Source organism: Scyliorhinus canicula, chromosome 5, assembly GCF_902713615.1.
Source record: "Scyliorhinus canicula chromosome 5, sScyCan1.1, whole genome shotgun sequence".
Lineage (NCBI taxonomy): Eukaryota > Metazoa > Chordata > Chondrichthyes > Carcharhiniformes > Scyliorhinidae > Scyliorhinus > Scyliorhinus canicula.
Window position 1 is genome coordinate 228,742,391 of NC_052150.1, and position 26,388 is coordinate 228,768,778.

At 54.4% G+C, this 26,388-nt stretch overlaps 1 protein-coding gene across 1 annotated transcript in view; it reads left to right on the plus strand.

Annotated features, from left to right (window-relative positions):
* Nucleotides 1-26,388, plus strand: part of LOC119965715 — a 143,981-nt gene that overhangs the window by 98,809 nt on the left and 18,784 nt on the right. The window contains exons 21-25 of the mRNA XM_038796476.1: nucleotides 6,390-6,501; nucleotides 15,721-15,947; nucleotides 21,862-21,895; nucleotides 22,208-22,327; nucleotides 25,927-26,108. Coding sequence (XP_038652404.1) covers nucleotides 6,390-6,501; nucleotides 15,721-15,947; nucleotides 21,862-21,895; nucleotides 22,208-22,327; nucleotides 25,927-26,108 — 675 coding nt within the window. The remainder of the gene's footprint in view (nucleotides 1-6,389; nucleotides 6,502-15,720; nucleotides 15,948-21,861; nucleotides 21,896-22,207; nucleotides 22,328-25,926; nucleotides 26,109-26,388) is intronic.

Sequence of the window (26,388 nt, forward strand, 5' to 3'; positions counted from 1 at the left end):
CCTCGTAATAATAGATGCCAACATTCCATCTGCCTTCCTCAACACTTGCTGTACCTGCAGACTCTCTTTATATGATTCATGTACCAGGGCACACAGATCATAGAAATCATTGAATTTACAGTGCAGAAGGAGGTCATTCGACCCATCAAGTCTGCACTGGCCCTTGGAAAAAGCACCCTACCCAAGCCCACACCTCCACCCAAGCCCACACCTCCACCCTATCCCTGTAACCCAGTAACCCCACCTAACCTTTTTGGACACTAAGGGCAATTGATCATGGCCAATCCACCTAACATGCTGAAGTTAAAACTCACCACTATTCTTAGAATTCCCCCTATACCAAAAAAGGGTCGATATTCTAAATGGTGAACAGGGATTCTCACTCCCTGACTCCGATGCGGGCTTCGGTGGGTGCTATTCAGGTCAAACTATATTTTCAAGTCATCTATCCTTTCCAGCTGTTTAGTAAGAGAGTTTATTTCAATTAAGGTGTGAAACTTTGCTTTTAGCTGTATGCTAAAATTTAACTTGGTTATAACTTGAAAGACCTGCCTGTTTTAAACATTCGTCACTTAATTCAATTGAAACTCTCATCCATGCTTTTCCAGATGCTTCCTGAGATAGTTACTTTCAATGAAGGTGTGAGCCATTGTTTTAGCTTACCACATGAAACCTGTATGTTTGCTAAACCTGCTTGTGAGAAGGAATCTGCATTTTATAATCTTGCTCTTTGCAGCTGCTATTAACCTTTTGTGGGATCTTTCCCTGTATCCTCTCAGACCTGATATTGCCATACTTCCATGTTTCAAATTACACATTTTTCTGTATTTTCAATTACAATGCACATCTTTGGACTGTGGGAGGAAACCGGAGCACAGGGAGGAAACCCACGCAGAGAACATGGGAGAACATGCAGACTCTGCACAGACAGTGACCCAAGCCGGGAATCGAACTTGGGACCCTGGAGCTGTGAAGCACATGTGCTAACCACTATGCTACGGTGCAGTCCCCTCTGTAGATCCCTCTGTATCTCAGTTCTGCAATCTCTCTCCATTTAATTAATACACCACCTTTCTATACTTTCTGCTAAAGTGGACAAGTTCACGTTTCCCCACATTATACTCCAACCGTCGAATATATGCCCATTCATTGAACGAATGTATATCCCTATGCAGACTCTCCCTCCTCTTGGCAATGTACTTTTCCACTTATCTTGGTGTCATTGGCAAGTTTAGATCCCATGTTTTTGCTCCCTTCATCCAAGTCTTTGATAAGACCATAAGATATAGGAGCGGAATTAGGCCACTTGGCCCATCGGGTTTGCTCTGCCATTCAATCATGGCTGATATTTTCTCATCCCATTCTCCTGCCTTCTCCCCATAACCCAGATCCCCTTATTACTCAAGAACCTATCTATCTCTGTCTTAAAGACACTCAGTGAATTGGCCTCCACAGCCTTCTGCGGCAAAGAGTTCCACAGATTCACCACCCTCTGGCTGAAGAAATTCCTCCTCATCTCTGTTTTAAAGGATCATCCCTTTAATCTGAGATGGTGTCCTCTGATTCTATTTTTACCTACAAGTGGAAACATCCTCTCCACGTCCACTCTACCCAGGCCTCGCTGTATCCTGTAAGTTTCAATAAGATTCCCCCTCATCCTTCTAAATTGTAACAAGTACAGACCCAGAGTCCTCAAACATTCCTCATATGACAAGTTCTTCATTCCAGGGATCATTCTTGTGAACCTCCTCTGGACCCTTTCCAAGGCCAGCACATCCTTCCTTAGATACGGGGCCCAAAACTGCTCACAATACTCCAAATGGGGTCTGACCAGAGCCTGATACAGCCTCAGAAGTACATCCCTGGTCTTGTATTCTAGCCCTCTTGACATGAATGCTAACATTGCATTTGCACTCTTAACTGCTGACTGAACCTGAACATTAACCTTATTTCATTTGCCACTTCATTGTCCACTCTCCTAGCTTGTCCAAATCCTTCTGCAGCCCCCTTGCTTCCTCTACAGATCTTTTGTATCATCTGCAAACTTAGCAACAGTGCCTTTAGTTCCTTCTTCCAGATCATTAAAGTATATTTTAAACAGCTGTGGTCCCAGCACAGACCCCTGAGGCACACCACTAGTCACTGACTGCCATCCTGAAAAAGACCCCTTTATCCCCACTCTCTGCCTTCTGTCAGTCAGCCAATCCTCTATCCATGCCAGGATCTTGCCCTGAACAACATGGGCTTTTAACTTATTTAACAGACTCCTATGCGGCACCTTGTCAAAGGCCTTCTGGAAATCTAAATAAATCACGCCCACTGGTTCTCCTTTGTCTTACTTGCTTGTTACCTCCTCAAAGAACTCTTAACAGATTTGTCAGCCATGACCTCCCTTTGACAAAGCCATGCTGACTCAGTCCTATTTTATCATGCACTTCCAAGTACTCCACGATGTCATCTTTAATAACAGACTCCAAAATCTTACCAATGACCAAAGTCAGGCTAACCGGCCTATAATTTCCTGGGTTGGGCACAGTAAGAAGTCTTATAACACCAGGTTAAAGTCCAACAGGTTTGTTTCGAATCACTAGCTTTCGGAGCACTGCTCCTTCCTCAGGTGAATGAAGGAGCAGTGCTCCGAAAGCTAGTGATTCGAAACAAACCTGTTGGACTTTAACTGGTGTTGTAAGACTTCTTACTATATGTTACGATTTAGCTTTCTCTCATTCTCCTTCATTGTTTTTTTCATCATTCTTTGCTGGTTCTTGACATTTGACCAATCTTTCTTTTTTTAATAAATTTAGAGTACCCAATTCATTTTTTCCAATTAAGGGGCAATTTAGCATGGCCAGTCCACCTACCCTGCACATCTTTGGGTTGTGGGGGTGAAACCCACACAGACACGGAGAGAATGTGCAAACTCCACACGGACAGTGACCCAGAGCCGGGATCGAATCTGGGACCTCAGCGCCGTGAGGCAGCAGTGCTAACCACTGCGCCACTGTTCTGCCCTGATATTTGACCAATCTTCTGACCTGCCACTAATCTTTGAATATTTGTAGTTTCTTTGATTTGATACTATCCTTAAGTTCCTTCTTCCACAATAGATGTTAAGAACTGGGAGCAGGAGTAGGCCATCTGGCCCCTCGAGCCTGCTCCGCCATTCAATAAGATCATGGCTGATCTTTTTGTGGACTCAGCTCCACTTACCCGCTCGCTCACCGCAACCTTTTATTTCTTTACTGTTCAAAAATCTATCTATCGTTGCCTTAAAAACATTTAACAAGGCAGTCCTATATCTGCTGTGCCTTATTTTGAGGCTATGCCCCCTCGTTCTAGTTTCACCTGCCAGAGGAAACAAGCTCCCCACATTTATCGTATTTCCTTCATAATTTCATGTTTCTATTAGATTCCCCCTCATTCTTCTAAATTCCAATGAGTATGATCCAAGTCTACTTAGTCTCTCCTCATAAGCTAATCCTCTCAACTCCAGAATCAACCTAGTGCACACTCTTCTGCACACCCTCCAGTGCCAGTACATCCCTTATCAAGTAAGGAGACCAAAACTGTACACAGTACTCCAGGTGTGGCCTCACCAGCACCGTATACAGCTGCAACATAACCTCCCTGCTTTTAAACTCCATCCCTCTAGCAATGAAGGACAAAATTCCATTTGCCTTCTTAATTACCTGCTGCACCTGCAGACCAACTTTTTGCGATTCATGCACAAGGACATTAAATAATAATCCATTGTGCTGTTATTCCTACCAAAATGGATGACCTCACATTTATCAACATTGAACTCCATCTGCCAGACCCTTGCCCGCTCACTTATACTATCCATATCCCTCTGCAGACTTTCAGTCTGCTCTGCACACTTGGCTCTACTACTCATCTTAGTGCCATCTGCCAACTTTGACACATTACACTTGGTCCCCAACTCCAGATCATCTATGTTGCAACCTTCTCTAAGAGTCTTTCTTTCTCACAAGGATAAATCTTTGCTGCGAGTTATTAAATATTTCCTTAAAAATCTGCTACTGCATCTCTACTGTCCTACCTTGTAGCCTAACTTCCAGTTCATTTTAGATAGATCTACTTTATTCAGTTTTAAAAACTAGTCTTAGTGTCACGCTTCTCCCTTCAGCCTGAACATGAAATTCTATCATGATAGGATCACACTTGCCAGGTTCTAGAAGCTCCTCTGTGAGGTTACTGAGTAATCCTGTCTCATTGCTCATTGGCAGATCCATATTGGTCTGTTCCCCGGTTGACTGTAGAGCCCGCTCCTCTAAGAAATAGTCCCACACACGCTCATCTTCCAGGTTACCTTTGCCAATCTGATTCAGCCGACCGCCAAGTAGATTATAGTCACCGTGATTATTGTGGTGCCATTCTTACACACCCCATTTATTCATTCCTGTATGCTCTGTCGTACAGAGTAACCACTGTTGGGGGGCCTATTAACTCGTCCCATGAGTCACCTCTTACCTTTCATATTTGACCTTTTCCTGTTTCTTTGCCCAAACTGATTCCACATCGTGCTCTTTCGAGCCAAAGTCATCTCCCACTGCTGTACAAATCACATCCTTAATTAACAGAGCTACTCCACCACCTTTTCCTACCTTCATGTTGTCTCTAAATGTCAAATGCCCTTCAATGTTTAGGCCCCAGCCTTGGTCACCAACAGCCATGTCTCTGTAATTTTGTTACGAATGCTGCACGCATTCAGAGACACAGAGCCTTTAACTTTTATTTTAAAGCATTTTTGAAATCTGGCCTTATCTGCAAGTGTATTTTTAAATTTGTATACTCTGGTTATCGTTGTCCAGATCACTAACCTGCTCTATTACCTCCTTTCACTTTTATTTAAGGGTGGGTCCCAGCGGGTGATGGGAGGGGAAGCGTTCCAATAGGGATGGGGGAGGGGACCCAGCAGTTAAGGGTGGGGGATCCCGATGGGTGTGGGGAGAAGTTCTGGCAGATAAGGGAGGGTTCCCAGTGGGTGAGGGACAGGGAGGGAGCGCCCGGCCGGGTGTGTGATCTCAGTGCGGGAGGAGTTTTGTTTGGGGATCGGGTCCCAGTGGGTGAGGGAGTCATAGGAACAGAAGGCCATTCAGCCCCTCTAGCCTGTCCCACCATTCAATTAAATCATGGCTGATCTGTGACCTAACTTCAAATGTCCCATATCCTTTGTGTAACAGAAAATTACCTAAATCAATTGTGGAAGAAATTTCAAAACGTCTGCCACCCTCAATGTGAAGACATGTTGCTGAATTTCACACTGAAAGGTCTGCCTCTAATTTCTAGACTCCCTGGGGCAGAACAGCATCTCTCTCCCTTTCTCTCTCTCTCTCTCTCTCTCTTCCCCCATCTGATCCCTTTAATATCTTGAAAGCTTCGATCAAATCAGAGTTCCAGGGTATAATGTAATTTATAGCTCGGAGTCCAGTTATCATTCTAGTAAACCTACCGCACTCCCTCACCAATTAATATATCCTTCCTATAGTGTGTCCAAATCCTCTGCCCCTCCCATCACCCGCTTGACCCTCACCCACCATCCTGCCCTTCACCCCCTACCCTTCAATCACCCACCCACCCATCACCCGTCTGTTCCTCACCCCCCATCCTGCCCTTCACCCCCTGCCCTTCAATCACACACCCACCCATCACCCGTCTGTTCCTCACCCCCCATCCTGCCCTTCACCCCCCTGCCCTTCAATCACCCACCCACCCATCGCCCGTCTGTTCCTCACCCCCCATCCTGCCCTTCACCCCCCCTGCCCTTCAATCACACACCCACGCATCACCCGTCTGTTCCTCACCCCCCATCCTGCCCTTCACCCCCCTGCCCTTCAATCACACACCCACGCATCACCCGTCTGTTCCTCACCCCCCATCCTGCCCTTCACCCCCCTGCCCTTCAATCACACACCCACGCATCACCCGTCTGTTCCTCACCCCCCATCCTGCCCTTCACCCCCCTGCCCTTCAATCACACACCCACGCATCACCCGTCTGTTCCTCACCCCCCATCCTGCCCTTCACCCCCCTGCCCTTCAATCACACACCCACGCATCACCCGTCTGTTCCTCACCCCCCCATCCTGCCCTTCACCCCCCTGCCCTTCAATCACACACCCACCCATCACCCACTGGTTCTTTCCTTCATTCCCCGCCTGTCTCCTATCCAGTGGCTCTTTCGCTCCTCCTGGTGAAATATTGGTTGTTCATTTTCAGTTGATTCAAAGATTGGCAGCAGCTCCTCTGCAGTGGCTGAATGGAACTGGTGGTGGATACTGCTACTGTGTGGTGCTCGGAGGTAGTACAGCATTGAACTTTCAGTTCAGGTAGAACTTCTATTAATCTCTCTCTTTGTCACTTTTCAAGGGTGTAATCTACTCTCACCTGAAGCAGGTTCTGTCCGAAATCAAAAATGATCTGTTGGTGCAGTTCGAGCCCATCTTGAAACCGGTGAAGATAATCGATGAAATAATCCCCAGTAAGTGAGAGTCTTTCTGTATGTTGGGACACGGCAGAATTACAAAATACCGCTCAGAAACAGGCCATTCGGCCCATCTGCTCCATACTGGTGCTCATTCTCCGCACAAATCTCCTCCCAGCCCCTCTTCATCTCACCCCATCAACATCTACTTCTTTTCCCATCTCTTTTGTGTTTATCCAGCTTCCCCCTTCAATATATCAACACTAGGGCGATATGGTAGCTTAAGAACATAAGAACTAGGAGCAGGAGTAGGCCATCTGGCCCCTCGAGCCTGCTCCGCCATTCAATGACATCATGGCTGATCTTTTGTGGACTCAGCTCCACTTTCCGGCCCGAACACCATAACCCTTAATCCCTTTATTCTTCAAAAAACTATCTATCTTTACCTTAAAAACATTTAATGAAGGAGCCTCAACTGCTTCACAGAGCAAGGAATTCCATAGATTCACAACCCTTTGGGTGAAGAAGTTCCTCCTAAACTCTGTCCTAAATCTACTTCCCCTTATTTTGAGGCTATGTCCCCTAGTTCTGCTTTCACCCGCCAGTGGAAACAAACTGCCCACATCTATCCTACCTATTCCCTTCATAATTTTATATGTTTCTATAAGATCCCCCCGCATCCTTCTAAATTCCAACGAGTACAGTCCCAGTCTACTCAACCTCTCCTCGTAATCCAACCCCTTCAGCTCTGGGATTAACCTAGTGAATCTCCTCTATACACCCTCCAGTGCCAGTATGTCCTTTCTCAAGTAAGGAAACCAAAACTGAACACAATACTCCAGGTGTGGCCTCACTAACACCGTATACAATTGCAGCATAACCTCCCTAGTCTTAAACTCCATCCCTTTAGCAATGAAGGACAAAATTCCATTCGCCGCCTTAATCACCTGTTGCACCTGTAAACCAACTTTCTGTGACTCATGCACTAGCACACCCAGGTCTCTGTACAGCAGCATGCTTTAATATTTCATCATTTAAATAATAATCCCGTTTGCTGTTATTCTTACCAAAATGGATAACCTCACATTTGTCAACATTGTATTCCATCTGCCAGACCCTAGCCCATTCACTTAACCTCTCCAAATCCCTCTGCAGACTTCCAGTATCCTCTGCACTTTTCGCTTTACCACTCATCTTAGTGTCATCTGCAAACTTGGACACATTGCCCTTGGTCTCCAACTCCAAATCATCTATGTAAATTGTGAACAATTGTGGGCCCAACACGGATCCCTGAGGGACACCACTAGCTACTGATTGCCAACCAGAGAAACACCCATTAATCCCCACTCTTTGCTTTCTATTAATTAACCAATCCTCTATCCATGCTACTACTTTACCCTTAATGCCATGCATCTTTATCTTATGCAGAAGTGGTGAGCACTATGGCTTCACAGCGCCAGGGTCCCAGGTTCGATTCCCCGCTGGGTCACTGTCTGTGCGTGGGTTTCCTCCGGGTTCTCCGGTTTCCTCCCACAGTCCAAAGATGTGCAGGTTAGGTGGATTGGCCATGATAAATTGCCCTTAGTGTCCAAAAAAGGTTAGGAGGGGTTATTGGGTTATGGGGATAGGGGACCTCATTCTGCACTGTATGTTCTATTCACATTAACTCCCTGTGGGAGCGAGTTCCACATTCTCCCCACTTTGAGTAGAGAGATTTCTTCTGGATTTTCCATTGGATTTGTTAACGACTGTTTTGTATCAATGGCCCGAAGTCTACCCTATCAAACCCTTCTAAAATTAACTGACTGACAAAGCTGGAAATCCCTCCTCTATTGGTTTTTTTTACTTATGCAATTATTCTCCTCCTCCTTTACTGCTCCATTGGCAATGAGCCTGAAATGGTTCTTATCAAAGTCACAAGTTGCATCCAGTGTGACTGTGACGCGGGTAAACCTTCCCCCTCATCCATCTGGTCCTGCCTGCAGTCTTTGACATGTTTTTCAAAAATAATTTTAGAGTACCCAATTATTTTTTCCCAATTAAGGGGCAATTTAGCATGGCCAATCCACCTAACCTGTGCATCTTTGGGTTGTGGGAGCGAAACCCACGCAAACACGGGAGAATCTGGAGCCTCGGCGCCGTGAGGCAGCAGTGCTAACCCACTGTACTGCCTGCCTTTGACACGGTTTGACCACATCATCCTCCTTCAACACCTCTCCGCTGTCGTCCAGCTGGGTGGTGCTGCTCTCTCTCCCCTGCTTCAATTCTTCCCCGTCCAAATCTGGCCAGAGAATCGAGAGGGCGGAGGAGAGGAGGGTCTGCTGGACAAGATGAACTCGGAGAGGTCATGTGGGGGTGTGTGGAGATGGAACAGAAGAAGCGAGAGAAAGGTGCACGTTGAGAGTGAGGACAGAGAGGAGCGGCCCAGAGAAAAGCAGAAACACATGCAAATGGATTTGGAAAACTCGAGTTCCAGAGGTTGGGAAATATCGATTTATGAAAACCTGGGAACGGGAAATGTGCAGAAAACGACAGGAAAGTTTGTGACGTAATCACAGAACCCAGGTGAATATAGAAAAGAGAGGATCATTGAAGAAGGAAATGAGAGCGACTAAGAGTGAAAGAGTGAATATTAAAGTAAATCAGTGGGTAGCATGAAACTCTGAAGTCTTTTAAAACAATATAAACATATTAGAGAGTCTGGGGAATTAATAATAGAAGGTAAGGAAATGATCATAGAATTTACAGTGCAGAAGGACGCCATTCGGCCCATCGAGTCTGCACCGGCCCTTACAAAGGGCAACCCACTCAAGCCCACTTATTTACCCTTTTTGGACACTAAGGGCAATTTATCATGGCCAATCCACCTAACCTGCACATCTTTGGACTGTGGGAGGAAACCGGAGCACCTGGAGGAAACCAACGCACACACGGGGAGAACTTGCAGACTCCGCACAGACAGTGACCACGCCGGGAATCAAACCTGGGACCCTGGAGCTGTGAAGCAATTGTGCTAGCCACTATGCTACCGTGCTGCCCCCAAATGGAAATGGTGAACAAACTACACATTAATCATCTGTCTTGACATTAGATACAAATCACATCCCAGGAATAACTGCACCAAATGGTGAAAGGGAGGGAAGAACATTTACAATCACCCATTTCCCTGCTCCCCACCTGGCACCGAAGTAAACTAAATTGTTGGTTCACTTGCTTCAGGCACTGTCCCTCACTCTCTACTTCAAAATTTTCCATCATCACCCCTCTCCCCCAAAAAAGCAACCCTTGCCCCCACTGTCCTTGCAACCGACTGTCACATCTCCCGTCTCCTTTCCCTCTCCGAAGCTACCCAGCATGTTGTTGCTTCCCAACTCTATTCCCATCTTCCCCAAACTGATGCTTGGATTCCTCCCATCAGGTTTCTACTGAAACGGTTCTTCGCAAAATCACAAGTGATGTCCTGCGTAACTGACGCGGGTAAAACCCCCCCCCCCCAACCCTCACTCATTCTCGCTACCTGCATGCAGCCTTTGACACGGTTTCACCACGTCATCCTCCTCCAACACCTGCTGTCCAGCTGTGGGGGCGGGGGCCTGCTCTCTCCCCTGTTCCAATCTTATCAATCTAATATCAAAGCAAATTACTGCGGATGCTGGAATCTGAAACAAAAACATAAAAGTGGAGAGGAAAGGGAGCTGACTGTTGACACGCTGCCTCTTGGCAACATCATCAAAGCTGGCGTTAGTTTTCACGTGTAAGCTGATGGCACCCAGTTGTACCACATCACCATCTCTCTGGACTCCCCCACTGTTGCTCAATTAAAGGGCTCAAGTAAAGGGGCTGGTTTAGCTCACTCGGCTAAATCGCTGGCTTTTAAAGCAGACCAAGCAGGCCAGCAGCACGGTTCGATTCCTGTACCAGCCTCCCCGGACAGGCGCCGGAATGTGGCGACTAGGGGCTTTTCACAGTAACTTCATTGAAGCCTACTTGTGACAATAAGCGATTTTCATTTCATTTTTTTCATTATCAGTACATCCAGTATTGACTGAGCAGACATTTTCTCCAGTTAAATATTGAGAAGACTGAAGTGGGCTGTTTTCAGATCCGAGTCCACTCTCTCACTACCAACTCCATCCCTTTCCTAGGCAGCAGTCTGCGATTAGGCCGGTTTGTGCACAGGTCCTTCTGTTGTATTTGACCTGGAGATAATCTTCTGACCACATATTCACGACCCTGGTTATAGACGTTTCCACAAGATTAGGGAGGATGGTAAAAGAGGTGGGGGGGGGGGGTGGCATTGTTAATTAGAGATAGTATAACAGCTGCAGAAAGGCAGTTCGAGGGGGATCTGCCTACTGAGGTAATATGGGTTGAAGTCAGAAATAGGAAAGGAGCAGTCACCTTGTTGGGAGTTTTCTATAGGCCCCCCAATAGCAGCAGAGATGTGGAGGAACAGATTGGGAAACAGATTTTGGAAAGGTGCAGAAGTCACAGGGTAGTAGTCATGGGTGACTTCAACTTCCCAAACATTGAGTGGAAACTCTTTAGATCAAATAGTTTGGATGGGGTAGTGTTTGTGCAGTGTGTCCAGGAAGCTTTTCTAACACAGTATGTAGATTGTCCGACCAGAGGGGAGGCCATATTGGATTTAGTACGTGGTAATGAACCAGGGCAGGTGATAGATTTGTTAGTGGGGGAGCATTTTGGAGGTAGTGACCACAATTCTGTGACTTTCACTTTAGTTATGGAGAGGGATAGGTGCGTGCAACAGGGCAAGGTTTATAATTGGGGGAAGGGTAAATACAATGCTGTCAGACAAGAATTGAAGTGCAGAAGTTGGGAACATAGGCTGTTGGGAAGGACACAAGTGAAATGTGGAACTTGTTCAAGGAACAGGTACAGCGTGTCTTTGATATGTATGTCCCTGTCAGGCAGGGAAGAGATGGCCGAGTGAGGGAACCATGGTTGACAAGAGAGGTTGAATGTCTTGTTAAGAGGAAGAAGGAGACTTATGTAAGGCTGAAGAAACAAGGTTCAGACAGGGCGCTGGAGGGATACAAGATAGCCAGGAGGGAACTGAAGAATGGGATTAGGAGAGCTAAGAGAGGGCATGAAAAATCTTTGGCGGGTAGGATCAAGGAAAACCCCAAGGCCTTTTACACATATGTGAGAAATATGAGAATGACTAGAGTGAGGGTAGGTCCGATTAAGGACAGTAGCGGGAGATTGTGTATTGAGTCTGAAGAGATAGGAGAGGTCTTGAACAAGTATTGTTCTTCAGTATTTACAAACGAGAGGGGCCATATTGTTGGAGAGGACAGCGTGAAGCAGACTGATAAGCTTGAGGAGATACTTGTCAGGAAGGCAGATGTGTTGCGCGTTTTGAAAAACTTGAGGGTAGACAAGTCCCCCGGGCCTGACGGGATATATCCAAGGATTCTATGGGAAGCAAGAAATGAAATTGCAGAGCCGTTGGCAATGATCTTTTCGTCCTCACTGTCAACAGGGGTGGTACCAGAGGATTGGAGAGTGGCGAATGTCGTGCCCCTGTTCAAAAAAGGGAATAAGGATAACCCTGGGAATTACAGGCCAGTTAGTCTTACTTCGGTGGTAGGCAAAGTAATGGAAAGGGTACTGAGGGATAGGATTTCTGAGCATCTGGAAAGGCATTGCTTGATTAGGGATAGTCAGCACGGATTTGTGAGGGGTAGGTCTTGCCTTACAAGTCTTATTGACTTCTTTGAGGAGGTGACCAAGCATGTGGATGAAGGTAAAGCAGTGGATGTAGTGTACATGGATTTTAGTAAGGCATTTGATAAGGTTCCCCATGGTAGGCTTATGCAGAAAGTAAGGAGGCATGGGATAGTGGGAAATTTGGCCAGTTGGATAACAAACTGGCTAACCGATAGAAGACAGAGAGTGGTGGTGGATGGCAAATATTCAGCCTGGAGCCCAGTTAAAAGTGGCGTACCGCAGGGATCAGTTCTGGGTCCTCTGCTGTTTGTGATTTTCATTAATGACTTGGATGAGGGAGTTGAAGGGTGGGTCAGTAAATTTGCAGATGATACGAAGATTGGTGGAGTTGTGGATAGTGAGGAAGGCTGTTGTCGGCTTCAAAGAGACATAGATAGAATGCAGAGCTGGGCTGAGAAGTGGCAGATGGAGTTTAACCCTGACAAGTGTGAGGTTGTCCATTTTGGAAGGACAAATATGAATGCGGAATACAGGGTTAATGGTAGGGTTCTTGGCAATGTGGAGGAGCAGAGAGATCTTGGGGTCTATGTTCATAGATCTTTGAAAGTTGCCACTCAAGTGGATAGAGCTGTGAAGAAGGCCTATGGTGTGCTAGCGTTCATTAGCAGAGGGATTGAATTTAAGAGCCGTGAGGTGATGATGCAGCTGTACAAAACCTTGGTTAGGCCACATTTGGAGTACTGTGTGCAGTTTTGGTCACCTCATTTTAGGAAGGATGTGGAATCATTGGAAAAGGTGCAAAGGAGATTTACCAGGATGTTGCCTGGAATGGAGAGTCGGTCATACGAGGAAAGGTTGAGGGTGCTAGGCCTTTTCTCATTAGAACGGAGAAGGATGAGGGGCGACTTGATAGAGGTTTATAAGATCATTAGGGGAATAGATAGAGTAGACAGTCGGAGCCTTTTTCCCCGGGTAGAACACACCATTACAAGGGGACATAAATTTAAGATAAATGGTGGAAGATATAGAGGGGATGTCAGAGGTAGGTTCTTTACCTAGAGAGTAGTGGGGGCTTGGAATGCACTGCCTGTGGAAGTAGTTGAGTCGGAAAAGTTAGGGACCTTCAAGCGGCTATTGGATAGGTACATGGATTAGGGTAGAATAATGGAGTGTAGGTTAACTTCTTAAGGGCAGCATGGTAGCATTGTGGATAGCACAATTGCTTCACAGCTCCAGGGTCCCAAGTTCGATTTCGACTTGGGTCGCTGTCTGTGTGGAATCTGCACATCCTCCCCGTGACTGCGTGGGTTTCCTCCGGGTACTCCGGTTTCCTCCCACAGTCAAAAGATGTGCAGGTTGGGTGGATTGGCCATGAAAAATTGTCCAAAATTCTATGATTAACCTAGGACAAAAGTTCGGCGCAACATCGTGGGCCGAAGGGCCTGTTCTGTGCTGTATTTCTCTATCTATCTCTATCTCTATGAGGGAGAGAGCCAATTTCCCACCTGCAGAACATTATCCAGCTTCAGCTGCTGCTGAAACCCTCATTGTGCCGTTTTGTCACCTCTAGATGTGACTATTCCAACACACCCCTGGCTACTCTCCCACATTCCACCCTCTGTAAACCTGCTGCGGGTGTTGTTAACTCGCAGCCAGTCCCGTTCCTCTATCATCGCCCCCTCTGCCTTCCTACGTGCGCTAGCTCCCGGTTAAGCAATACCTTGATTTTAAAATTCTCATCCTTATTTTCAAATTCCTCCCATGTCCTTGCCTCTCACTGTCTCAGTAATCTCCTCCAGCTAACAACCTTCTGATATCTCTCTGCTCCTCTAATTATGGTCTCTTCCGATCTGAATTTCTCTGCCATCCCATTCCTTCCCTCCCAACACCGCTCGCTCTCTCCGTCTCCCGACACCTCTCGCTCTCTCCGTCTCCCGACACCTCTCGCTCTCTCCGTCTCCCGACACCTCTCGCTCTCTCCGTCTCCCGACACCTCTCGCTCTCTCCGTCTCCCGACACCTCTCGCTCTCTCTGTCTCCCGACACCTCTCGCTCGCTGACTCCCGACACCTCTCGCTCTCAGTCTCCCGACACCTCTCGCTCTCTCCGTCTCCCGACACCTCTCGCTCTCTCCGTCTCCCGACACCTCTCGCTATCTCCGTCTCCCGACACCTCTCGCTCTCTCCGTCTCCCGACACCTCTCGCTCTCTCCGTCTCCCGACACCTCTCGCTCTCTCAATCTCCCGACAACTCTCGCTCGCTCTGTCTCCCAACACCTCTCGCTCTCTCCGTCTCACTCTCTTGCTTGGAGATGCTTATTAAAACCCTCTGATCTGATAGGTCCGTATGTGACTTAGTGTCAGCCTTTGGCAGGAGCATTTTGGGGCATTTCATCATGCAATATAAATATCTTATATTTTAATCTCTATATTTTTAGGTAAAGCTTTAGTCTCACTTCTGGATGCCCTCCTCTCTCAGCACTGTGTCCAGTCTGTGCCCAGACATCACTTTGAAAGCCTCCCATTGCTCATGAACCATTTTAACTGCTGCTCTTGGATTCCATAGAATCCCCACAGTGCAGAAGGAGGCCATTCGGCCCAACGAGTCTGCACCTTTGACAGAGCACCCTACCTAGGCCCACTCCCTATCCCTCTAACCCCACCTAACCCTTGGACACTGGGGGGCAATTTAGCAAGGGAAATCCACCTAACTTTTTTATTCTTTATTCGTTCATGGGATGTGGGTGTCGTGGGCAAGGCCAGCATTTGTTGCCCAACTGAGTGGCATTTGCTAAGAGTCAACCACATTGCTGTGGGTCTGGAGTCACATGTAGGCCAGACCGGATAAGGACGGCAGATTTCCTTCCCTAATTAATAATCTTTATTGTCACAAGTAGGCTTACTTTAACACTGCAATGAAGTTACTGTGAAAATCCCCTCGTCGCCACACTCCGGCGCCTGTTTGGGTACACAGAGGGAGAATTCAGAATGTCCAAATTACTTAACGGCACATCTTTCGGGACTGGAGCATCACCTGCCCTGGCGAGGTTCGAACCCAGTGCCCGGAACAGTACTCTGGGTGTCTGGATTACTAGTCCAGCGATGATACCACTGTGCCACCGCCTGCCCCAGCACATCTTTGAACTCCCATTCCCTTTTCCCCCCCGATTAATTGCAGTTACATTCCACAAGTATCTTTGTGGGATTTGAACCTATGTCCCTAGAGCATGAGCCTGGGCCTTCTGGATTACCAGCCCAGTGACACTACACCTTCATCACCCCTGAACCGCCGCAGCCTTTTTCAACTCGCTGCTGTGTCCACCTCCTGTTAAATACCTGCACATTTGCTTTTTCCTCTTTTTCCATAGCATGACTGAAGCTAACGATATTCTGACTGCTCTTCCACTGAAACTGGCTCCATTTACCCCACACCATTTCCCAGAACATACGTGAGCACAAACTCAATGAGCTGCACATATCGAGCCTTTAATTTCTCACAAAGTCTGAAGTTCCTGAAAGGAAGCTGTTGTTGTTTTCTGGAGGGGGTTAATGATTGCCTGTTTGGATTTCCACTCCATTTGCAGAGCTGGAGAGTGTCTGTGCGAGGATAGGTAATCTGTGTCGGAGATCCCACATCGATTTCACCATGCCCAAGATCGAGGAGGGTGAAGCAGAACCAGAATCCACCACGTCCCTGAGGGAGCAGGAGAAACTGGAGATCCTGTCGATTCAGAAGCTGGAAAAATTCCTGGGACAAGCCAGGATAATGAAAATCGGTGAACTCGATGTGTCTCCCATCAACCCTGTCGAGGTGCCTGCATCTTTCTTCCTTGTTGCTCACCGTTGTCCTCTGACAAAAGCTCTGGAATATCATATCCCTGTCCAGCCCGGCTCCCCCACCCTCTCCCCCAGCACCCCCACCCTCTTCCCTGGCGCCCCAACCCTCTCCCCCAGCACCCCCACCCTCTCCCCCAGCACCCCCACCCTCTCCCCCAGCACCCGCACCCCCACCCTCTCCCCCAGCACCCCCACCCTCTCCCCCAGAACCCCCACCCTCTCCCGCAGAACCCCCACCCTCTCCCGCGGCTCCCCCACCCTCTCCCCCATCTCCCCCACCCTCCCCCAGCACCCCCACCCTCTCCCCCAGCACCCCCACCCTCTCCCCCAGCACCCCCACCCTCTCCCCCAGCACCCGCACACCCACCCTCTTCCCCCAGCACCCCCACCCTCTCCCCCAGAACCCCCACCCTCTCCCGCGGCTCCCCCACCCTCCCCCAGCACCCCCACCCTCCCCGCGGCACCCCCACCCTCTCCCCCAGCACCCCCACCCTCTCCCCCAGCACCCCCACCCTCTCCCCCAGCACCCCCACCCTCTCCCCCAGCACCCCCACCCTCTCCCCCAGCACCCCCACCCTCTCCCCCAGCACCCCCACCCTCCCCGCGGCTCCCCCATCTCCCCCAGCACCCCCACCCCACCCTCTCCCCCAGCACCCCCACCCCCACCCTCTCCCCCAGCACCCCCACCCTTTTCCCCCAGCACCCCCACCCTCTTCCCCCAGCACCCCCACCCTCTCCCCCAGCACCCCCACCCTCTTCCCCCAGCACCCCCACCCTCTTCCCCCAGCACCCCCACCCTCACCCTCTTCCCCCAGCACCCCCACCCTCACCCTCTTCCCCAGCACCCCCACCCTCACCCTCTTCCCCAGCACCCCCACCCTAAACCCCAGCACCCCCACCCTCTCCCCCAGCACCCCCACCCTCTCCCCCAGCACCCCCACCCTCTCCCCCAGCACCCCCACCCTCTCCCCCAGCCCCCCCACCCTCTCCCCCAGCACCCCCACCCTCTCCCCCAGCACCCCCACCCTCTCCCCCAGCACCCCCACCCTCTCCCCCAGCACCCCCACCCTCTTCCCCCAGCACCCCCACCCTCTTCCCCCAGCACCCCCACCCTCTTCCCCCAGCACCCCCACCCTCACCCTCTTCCCCCAGCACCCCCACCCTCACCCTCTTCCCCCAGCACCCCCACCCTCACCCTCTTCCCCAGCACCCCCACCCTCTCCCCCAGCACCCCCACCCTCTCCCCCAGCACCCCCACCCTCTCCCCCAGCACCCCCACCCTCTCCCCCAGCACCCCCACCCTCTCCCCCAGCACCCCCACCCTTTTCCCCCAGCACCCCCACCCTCTTCCCCCAGCACCCCCACCCTCTTCCCCCAGCACCCCCACCCTCACCCTCTTCCCCCAGCACCCCCACCCCCACCCTCTCCCCCAGCACCCCCACCCTCTCCCCCAGCACCCCCACCCTCTCCCCCAGCACCCCACCCTCTCCCCAGCACCCCCACCCTCTCCCCCAGCACCCCCACCCTCTCCCCCAGCACCCCACCCGCTCCCCCCAGCACCCCACCCTCTCCCCCAGCACCCCCACCCTCTCCCCCAGCACCCCCACCCTCTCCCCCAGCACCCCCACCCCTCTCCCCCACACCCCCACCCTCTCCCCCAGCACCCCCACCCTCTCCCCCAGCACACCCACCCTCTCCCCCAGCACACCCACCCTCCCCGCGGCACCCACACCCTCTCCCCCAGCACCCCCACCCTCTCCCCCAGCACCCCCACCCTCTCCCCCAGCACCCCCACCCTCTCCCCCAGCACCCCCACCCTCTCCCCCAGCACCCCCACCCTCTCCCCCAGCACCCCACCCTCTCCCCCAGCACCCCCACCCTCCCCGCGGCTCCCCCACCCTCTCCCCATCTCCCCCAGCACCCCCACCCCCACCCTCTCCCCCAGCACCCCCACCCCCACCCTCTCCCCCAGCACCCCCACCCTCTTCCCCCAGCACCCCCACCCTCTTCCCCCAGCACCCCCACCCTCACCCTCTTCCCCCAGCACCCCCACCCTCACCCTCTTCCCCCAGCACCCCCACCCTCTCCCCCAGCACCCCCACCCTCTTCCCCAGCACCCCCACCCTCTTCCCCCAGCACCCCCACCCTCTTCCCCAGCACCCCCACCCTCTTCCCCCAGCACCCCCACCCTCACCCTCTTCCTCCAGCACCCCCACCCTCTTCCCCAGCACCCCCACCCTCACCCTCTTCCCCTAGCACCCCCACCCTCACCCTCTTCCCCCAGCAACCCCACCCTCACCCTCTTCCCCCAGCACACCCACCCTCACCCTCTTCCCCCAGCACCCCCACCCTCTCCCCCTTCCCCCAGCACCCCACCCTCTCCCCAGCACCCCCACCCTCTCCCCCAGCACCCCCACCCTCTCCCCCCGCACCCCCACCCTCTCCCCCAGCACCCCCACCCTCTCCCCCAGCACCCCCACCCTCTCCCCCAGCACCCCACCCTCTCCCCCAGCACCCCCACCCTCTTCCCCCAGCACCCCCACCCTCTTCCCCCAGCACCCTCACCCTCTTCCCCCAGCACCCCCACCCTCACCCTCTCCCCCAGCACCCCCACCCCCACCCTCTCCCCAGCACCCCCACCCTCTCCCCCAGCACCCCCACCCTCTCCCCCAGCACCCCCACCCTCTCCCCCAGCACCCCCACCCTCTCCCCCAGCACCCGCACCCTCTCCCCAGCACCCCCACCCTCTCCCCAGCACCCCCACCCTCTCCCCCACCACCCCCACCCTCTCCCCCAGCACCCCCACCCTCTCCCCCAGCACCCCACCCTCTCCCCCAGCACCCCCACCCTCTTCCCCCAGCAACCCCACCCTCACCCTCTTCCCCCAGCACACCCACCCTCACCCTCTTCCCCCAGCACCCCCACCCTCTCCCCCTTCCCCCAGCACCCCCACCCTCTCCCCCAGCACCCCCACTCTCTCCCCCAGCACCCCCACCCTCTCCCCCAGCACCCCCACCCTCTTCCCCCCGCACCCCCACCCTCTTCCCCCAGCACCCCCACCCTCTTCCCCCCAGCACCCCCACCCTCACCCTCTCCCCCAGCACCCCCACCCTCTCCCCCAGCACCCCCACCCTCTCCCCCAGCACCCCCACCCTCTCCCCCAGCACCCCCACCCTCTCCCCCAGGACCCCCACCCTCTCCCCCAGCACCCCCACCCTCTCCCCCAGCACCCCACCCTCTCCCCAGCACCCCCACCCTCTCCCCCAGCAACCCCCACCCTTTTCCCCCAGCACCCCCACCCTCTTCCCCCAGCACCCCCACCCTCTTCCCCCAGCACCCCCACCCCCACCCTCTTCCCCCAGCACCCCCACCCCCACCCTCTCCCCCACCCCTCCCACCCTCTCCCCCACCCCTCCCACCCTCTCCCCCAGCACCCCCACCCTCTCCCCCAGCACCCCCACCCTCTCCCCCAGCACCCCACCCTCTCCCCCAGCACCCCACCTTCTCCCCCAGCACCCCCACCCTCTCCCCCAGCACCCCCACCCTCTCCCCCAGCACCCCCACCCTCTCCCCCAGCACCCCCACCCTCTCCCCCAGCACCCCACCCTCTCCCCCAGCACCCCCACCCTCTCCCCCAGCACCCCCACCCTCTCCCCCAGCACCCCCACCCTCCCCGCGGCTCCCCCACCCTCTCCCCATCTCCCCCAGCACCCCCCACCCCCACCCTCTCCCCCAGCACCCCCACCCTCTCCCCCAGCACCCCCACCCTCTTCCCCCAGCACCCCCACCCTCTTCCCCCAGCACCCCCACCCTCTTCCCCCAGCACCCCCACCCTCACCCTCTTCCCCCAGCACCCCCACCCTCTCCCCCAGCACCCCCACCCTCTCCCCCCAGCACCCCCACCCTCTTCCCCCAGCACCCCCACCCTCTTCCCCCAGCACCCCCACCCTCACCCTCTTCCTCCAGCACCCCCACCCTCTTCCCCCAGCACCCCCACCCTCTTCCCCCAGCACCCCCACCCTCTTCCCCCAGCACCCCCACCCCCACCCTCTTCCCCCAGCACCCCCACCCTCACCCTCTTCCCCCAGCACCCCCACCCTCTACCCCAGCACCCCCACCCTCTTCCCCCAGCACCCCCACCCTCTTCCCCCAGCACCCCCACCCTCTTCCCCCAGCACCCCCACCCTCACCCTCTTCCTCCAGCACCCCCACCCTCTTCCCCAGCACCCCCACCCTCACCCTCTTCCCCCAGCAACCCCACCCTCACCCTCTTCCCCCAGCACACCCACCCTCACCCTCTTCCCCCAGCACCCCCACCCTCTCCCCCTTCCCCCAGCACCCCCACCCTCTCCCCCAGCACCCCCACCCTCTCCCCCAGCACCCCCACCCTCTCCCCCAGCACCCCCACCCTCTCCCCCAGCACCCCCACCCTCTCCCGCGGCTCCCCCACCCTCTCCCCATCTCCTCCACCAGCACCCCCACCCCCACCCTCTTCCCCCAGCACCCCCACCCTCTTCCCCCAGCACCCCCACCCTCTTCCCCCAGCACCCCCACCCTCTTCCCCCAGCACCCACACCCCCACCCTCTTCCCCCAGCACCCCCACCCTCACCCTCTTCCCCCAGCACCCCCACCCTCACCCTCTTCCCCCAGCACCCTCTCCCCCAGCACCCCCACCCTCTCCCCCAGCACCCCCACTCTCTCCCCCATCTCCCCCACCCTCTCCCCCAGCACCCCCACCCTCTCCCCATCTCCCCCACCCTCTCCCCCGGCTCCCCCACCCTTGCCATTGCTCTCCACCCTTCAGTATGAAGTTCTGCCTGATAATTGCTCCTGGGAAAAATCAGGTGCTATGTAAATGAAAGCCCCCCCACCCCAAAGGCATGTCTCTACATCGCTACATCTGTCTAGTTACTCACCATCCTGACTTGGAAATATATCGCCTTTCCTTCACTGTCGCTGGGGCAACATCTTGGAACTCCCTCCCTAACAGCACAGTGGGTCTGCAGGGACTGCAGCAGTTTGAGAAGGCAGCTCACCACCACTTCTCGAGGGCAATTAGGGATGGGCAATAAGTGCTGGGTCTAGCCAGCACAGTCCACATCCTGTGATCCAAGGGGAGGTGAGAGATGGTTCACACAGCAAGTGGTTAGGATCTGGAATGCAAAGAGTGGATTCAATTATGGAATTGGATTATAATTTGGAAAACAAATGTCGAGGCTGCTGGGAGAAGGTGGGGAATGACGCTCATTCTTGCAGAGAGCTAGTACACAGACAATGGGCTGAATGGCCCCCTGTGCTGAAATGATTGTATGAGGAGAGTAATCAGCCCTTTGTACCTTTTTTGGTGAAGCGAACCATTTAATCAAAAACACTCCAAAATCCCTGTGGATATCTGCTTGTGCTCCCGGGACGTGTGTTACTTGTGTCTGGATTAAATGGGCGGCAGGGGTGGGGGCGGGGTGCGGAAGGTCGACGGGAGCAGTGAGCCTCTCTGATGCTGCCTGTATTGGGGCCGTTGACAGAGCTGGCACAGATGCACACCAAACGCCATCCCCAACATGAATGAGCACAAACCTGTGAAAATGCGGCTGTAGATTATTGGCCATAAGATGCAAGAGCAGAAGTAGGCCATTCGGCCCATCGAGTCTGCTCCGCCATTCAATGAGATCATGGCTGATCTGATATAATCCTCAGCCCACTTTCCCGCCTTATCCCCATGACCCTTGGATTCCCTTACTGATTAAATATCTGTCTATCTCAACCGCATGTCACTTCTGGCTGGTGGGCAGAGTTGCCCTTTGATGTAGGTGGCCCAGTGAAGGCTTCTGTTGTGGACTGAGAATGTTAATGGAAGTCTTCTCTCTCATTTTGAATTTTTTCCTTTCAGATCTCGTTGGATGAAGTGATTCTCTGTTTTGAAGGTCAGTGGCTGAAGAAAGTGGACACCGTTTATGGAATGTTTATTCAGCTGTGGGGGGAGGTGGCAAAATGGGGAATGGAGGGAGTGAGTTAGGGACGGGGGATAGGAGGGGCTGGGGAGGAGGAGGGGGTTTTGATGTCAGGGAATGCCTGGGGATTAGAATGGGAGCATGGATCGGATCCCTCTCCCTGGATAAGGTGGTGTGGGGGACTGGGACCTCTGGGAGGGGTGGGTTTGTGGGGCGAGGCACAGGGGCTGACTGAGGGGTTGTGTGGATTGTGTTGCCATTACTTTTGTCTTCTCTCCTCTGCAGTGTCTGGGAGCCCACGCCGATGTGTGATCCCCTTCCAGTCGTTGTCCACCTGCGATTTCTGCCCCAGCATGCACTTCTTCATTCTGTACCTTCAACCACAGAGGGCAGAGGTTACTGGGGGTGAGTGACACTGTTTGCCAATCTATCAGTTGGCACTGCATGCGATGACAGACTAGACCCATGGGGTTTGGTAGGAGAAGTTTCCGGGAAGAGATGGGGTGTTGGGGGTAGGGAGGGATCTCTGGGAAGGACTGGAGGAGTTAGAGGGATCTCTGGGAAGGGGGGGAGAGAGGGATCTCTGGGAAGCAGAGGGGGAGGGGTCTCTGGGAATGATATGGGGAGGTAGGGGTCTCTGGAAAGCTGGGGGGAGGAGGAGGGGAGGAAGAGGTCTCTGGGAAGCTGGGGTGTGAGGAGAGGGAGGGTCTCTGGGAAGCTGGGGTGTGAGGGGTGGGAGGGTCTCTGGGAAGCTGGGGTGTGAGGGGAGGGAGGGTCTCTGGGAAGATGGGGTGTGAGGGGAGGGAGGGTCTCTGGGAAGCTGGGGTGTGAGGAGAGGGAGGGTCTCTGGGAAGCTGGGGTGTGAGGAGAGGAAGGGTCTCTGGGAAGCTGGGGTGTGAGGGGAAGGAGGGTCTCTGGGAAGCTGGGGTGTGAGGAGAGAGAGGGGTCTCTGGGAAGCTGGGGTGTGAGGAGAGGGAGGGGTCTCTGGGTAGCTGGGGTGTGAGGAGAGGGAGGGTCTCTGGGAAGCTGGGGTGTGAGGGGAGGGAGGGGTCTCTGGGATGCTGGGGTGTGAGGGGAGGGAGAGTCTCTGGGAAGATGGGGTGTGAGGGGAGGGAGGGGTCTCTGGGAAGCTGGGGGGAGGGGAGGGAGGGGTTTCTGGGAAGCTGGGGTGTGAGGAGAGGGAGGGTCTCTGGGAAGCTGGGGTGTGAGGGGAGGGAGGGTCTCTGGGAAGCTGGGGTGTGAGGGGAGGGAGGGTCTCTGGGAAGCTGGGGTGTGAGGGGAGGGAGGGTCTCTGGGAAGCTGGGGGGAGGGGAGGGAGGGGTCTCTGGGAAGCTGGGGTGTGAGGGGAGGGAGGGTCTCTGGGAAGCTGGGGTGTGAGGAGAGGGAGGGTCTCTGGGAAGCTGCGGTGTGAGGAGAGGGAGGGTCTCTGGGAAGCTGGGGTGTGAGGAGAGGGAGGGGTCTCTGGGAAGGTGGGGTGTGAGGGGAGGGAGGGTCTCTGGGAAGCTGGGGTGTGAGGAGAGAGGGTCTCTGGGAAGATGGGGTGTGAGGGGAGGGAGGGGTCTCTGGGAAGATGGGGTGTGAGGGGAGGGAGGGGTCTCTGGGAAGATGGGGTGTGAGGGGAGGGAGGGGTCTCTGGGAAGCTGGGGTGTGAGGAGAGGAAGAGTCTCTGGGAAGCTGGGGAGGGAGGGGTCTCTGGGAAGCTGTGGTGTGAGGAGAGGAAGGGTCTCTGGGAAGCTGGGGTGTGAGGAGAGGGAGGGTCTCTGGGAAGATGGGGTGTGAGGGGAGGGAGGGTCTCTGGGAAGCTGGGGTGTGAGGAGAGGGAGGGTCTCTGGGAAGCTGGGGTGTGAGGAGAGGGAGGGTATCTGGGAAGCTGGGGAGGGAGGGGTCTCTGGGAAGCTGCGGTGTGAGGGGAGGGAGGGGTCTCTGGGAAGCTGGGTGTGAGGAGAGGAAGGGTCTCTGGGAAGCTGGGGTGTGAGGAGAGGGAGGGTCTCTGGGAAGATGGGGTGTGAGGGGAGGGAGGGTCTCTGGGAAGCTGGGGTGTGAGGAGAGGGAGGGTCTCTGGGAAGCTGGGGTGTGAGGGGAGGGAGGGTCTCTGGGAAGCTGGGGTGTGAGGGGAGGGAGGGTCTCTGGGAAGCTGGGGTGTGAGGGGAGGGAGGGGTCTCTGGGAAGGGATGGGGAGGGGTCTCGCTTGAGATAGGGGTGGGAAGGGTCTCTGGGATGGGAGAGTTTGGGAAGCTGGGGGCTGGGTCTCAGAAGCAATTGAGGTGGTGAGAGGAGAGAGGGGTCCCTGTGATGGGACAGGGGTGGGAGGGGTACATGTGAGCGATATGGGGAGGGAGGGTCTCTGCGAAGCTGGGGTGAGGGTCTCTGGGAGAGATATGGAGAGGGAGGATCTCTGGGAGCGATATGGGGAGGGTCTCTGGGAGCGATATGGGGAGGGAGGGTCTCTGGCAGCGATATGGAGAGGGAGGGTATCTGGGAGCGATATGGAGAGGGAGGGTCTCTGGGAGCGATATGGGGAGGGTCTCTGGGAGCGATATGGGGAGGGAGGGTCTCTGGCAGCGATATGGAGAGGGAGGGTATCTGGGAGCGATATGGAGAGGGAGGGTCTCTGGGAGCGATATGGGGAGGGAGGGTCTCTGGGAGCGATATGGGGAGGGTCTCTGGGAGCGATATGGGGAGGGAGGGTCTCTGGCAGCGATATGGAGAGGGAGGGTATCTGGGAGCGATATGGAGAGGGAGGGTCTCTGGGAGCGATATGGGGAGGGTATCTGGGAGCGATATGGAGAGGGAGGGTCTCTGGGAGCGATATGGGGAGGGTCTCTGGGAGCGATATGGGGAGGGAGGGTCTCTGGGAGCGATATGGGGATGGAGGGTCTCTGGGAGCGATATGGGGAGGGAGGGTCTCTGGGAGCGATATGGAGAGGGAGGGTCTCTGGGAGTGATATGGGGAGGGAGGGTCTCTGGGAGCAATATGGGGAGGGAGGGTCTCTGGGAGCGATGTGGGGAGGGAGGGTCTCTGGGAGTGATATGGAGAGGGAGGGTCTCTGCGAAGCTGGGGGGAGGGTCTCTGGGAGCGATATGGAGAGGGATGGTCTCTGGGAGCGATATGGGGAGGAAGGGTCTGTGGGAGCGATATGGAGAGGGAGGGTCTCTGGGAGCGATATGGGGAGGGAGGGTCTCTGGGAGCGATATGGAGAGGGAGGGTCTCTGGGAGCGATATGGGGAGGGAGGGTCTCTGGGAGCGATATGGAGAGGGAGGGTCTCTGGGAGCGATATGGATGGTCTGGGAAGCGGGGGGAGGGTCTCTGGGAACGATATGGAGAGGGAGGGTCTCTGGGTGCGATATGGGGAGGGAGGGTCTCTGCGAAGCTGGGGGGAGGGTCTCTGGGAGCGATATGGAGGGTCTGGGAAGTGGGGGGAGGGTCTCTGGGAGCGATATGGAGGGTCTGGGAAGCGGGGGGAGGGTCTCTGGGAGTGATATGGAGAGGGAGGATCTCTGTGAAGTGCGGGGGGTGGTTTCTGGGAGCGATACGGAGAGGGAGGGTCTGGGAGCGATATGGAGTGGGAGGGTCTCTGGGAGCAATACGGAGGGGGTGGTTCTCTGAGAAGCGGGGGAGGGTCTCTGGGAGCGATATGGGGAGGGTGGGTCTCTGCGAAGCTGGGGGGAGGGTCACTGGGAGCGATATGGGGAGGGAGGGTCTCTGGGAGCGATATGGAGAGGGAGGGTCTCTGGGAAGCGGGGGGGAGGGTCTCTGGGAGGCTGGGGGGAGGGTCTCTGGGAGCGATACGGATGGGGAGGGTCTCTGTGAAGCGATTGGGGTGGTGTGAAGCGATTGGGGTGGTGAGGGGAGGGAGGGTTTCTTGTCAGGGGTTTCCACGATTTTGAGGAGGGGGACAGCAGGGTGGAGTGGGCAGGTCGAGGTTTCTGCTCTTTATCTGTTTGTGGATTGCGCTGCTTGTTTCACTAAGGCATGTGTTTTCCCCCATTACCCTCCCCCTAGACCACCCCAGGTGTAATGTGGTGATTCTGGATGAACAACAGACCTCTGCTGATTTTGGCGAGTGGATGGAGGTGGTTCGCGATCACTTGAGAGATTCCGTGCAGTTGAGGAAGTTGGAGTTGTGCCAGGGTGTGGAGAGGCTGCAATCTCTCGGTGTGATATTCCAGGGTGCAAACACTTGGGTAATACAAACATGAGAAAACCAATCACCTGGAGGCAAGAAATAAGTGACCAAATAATATGTTGGTGAGGGATATATAATGCAGCACTCCCTCAGTACTGACCCTCTGACAGTGTGGCACTCCCTCAGCACTGACCCTCTGACAGTGCAGCACTCCCTCAGTACTGACCCTCTGACAGTGCGGCGCTCCCTCAGTACAGACCCTCTGACAGGGTAACACTCCCTCAGTACTGATCCTCTGGCAGTGCAGCACTCCCTCAGTACTGACCCTCTGACAGTGC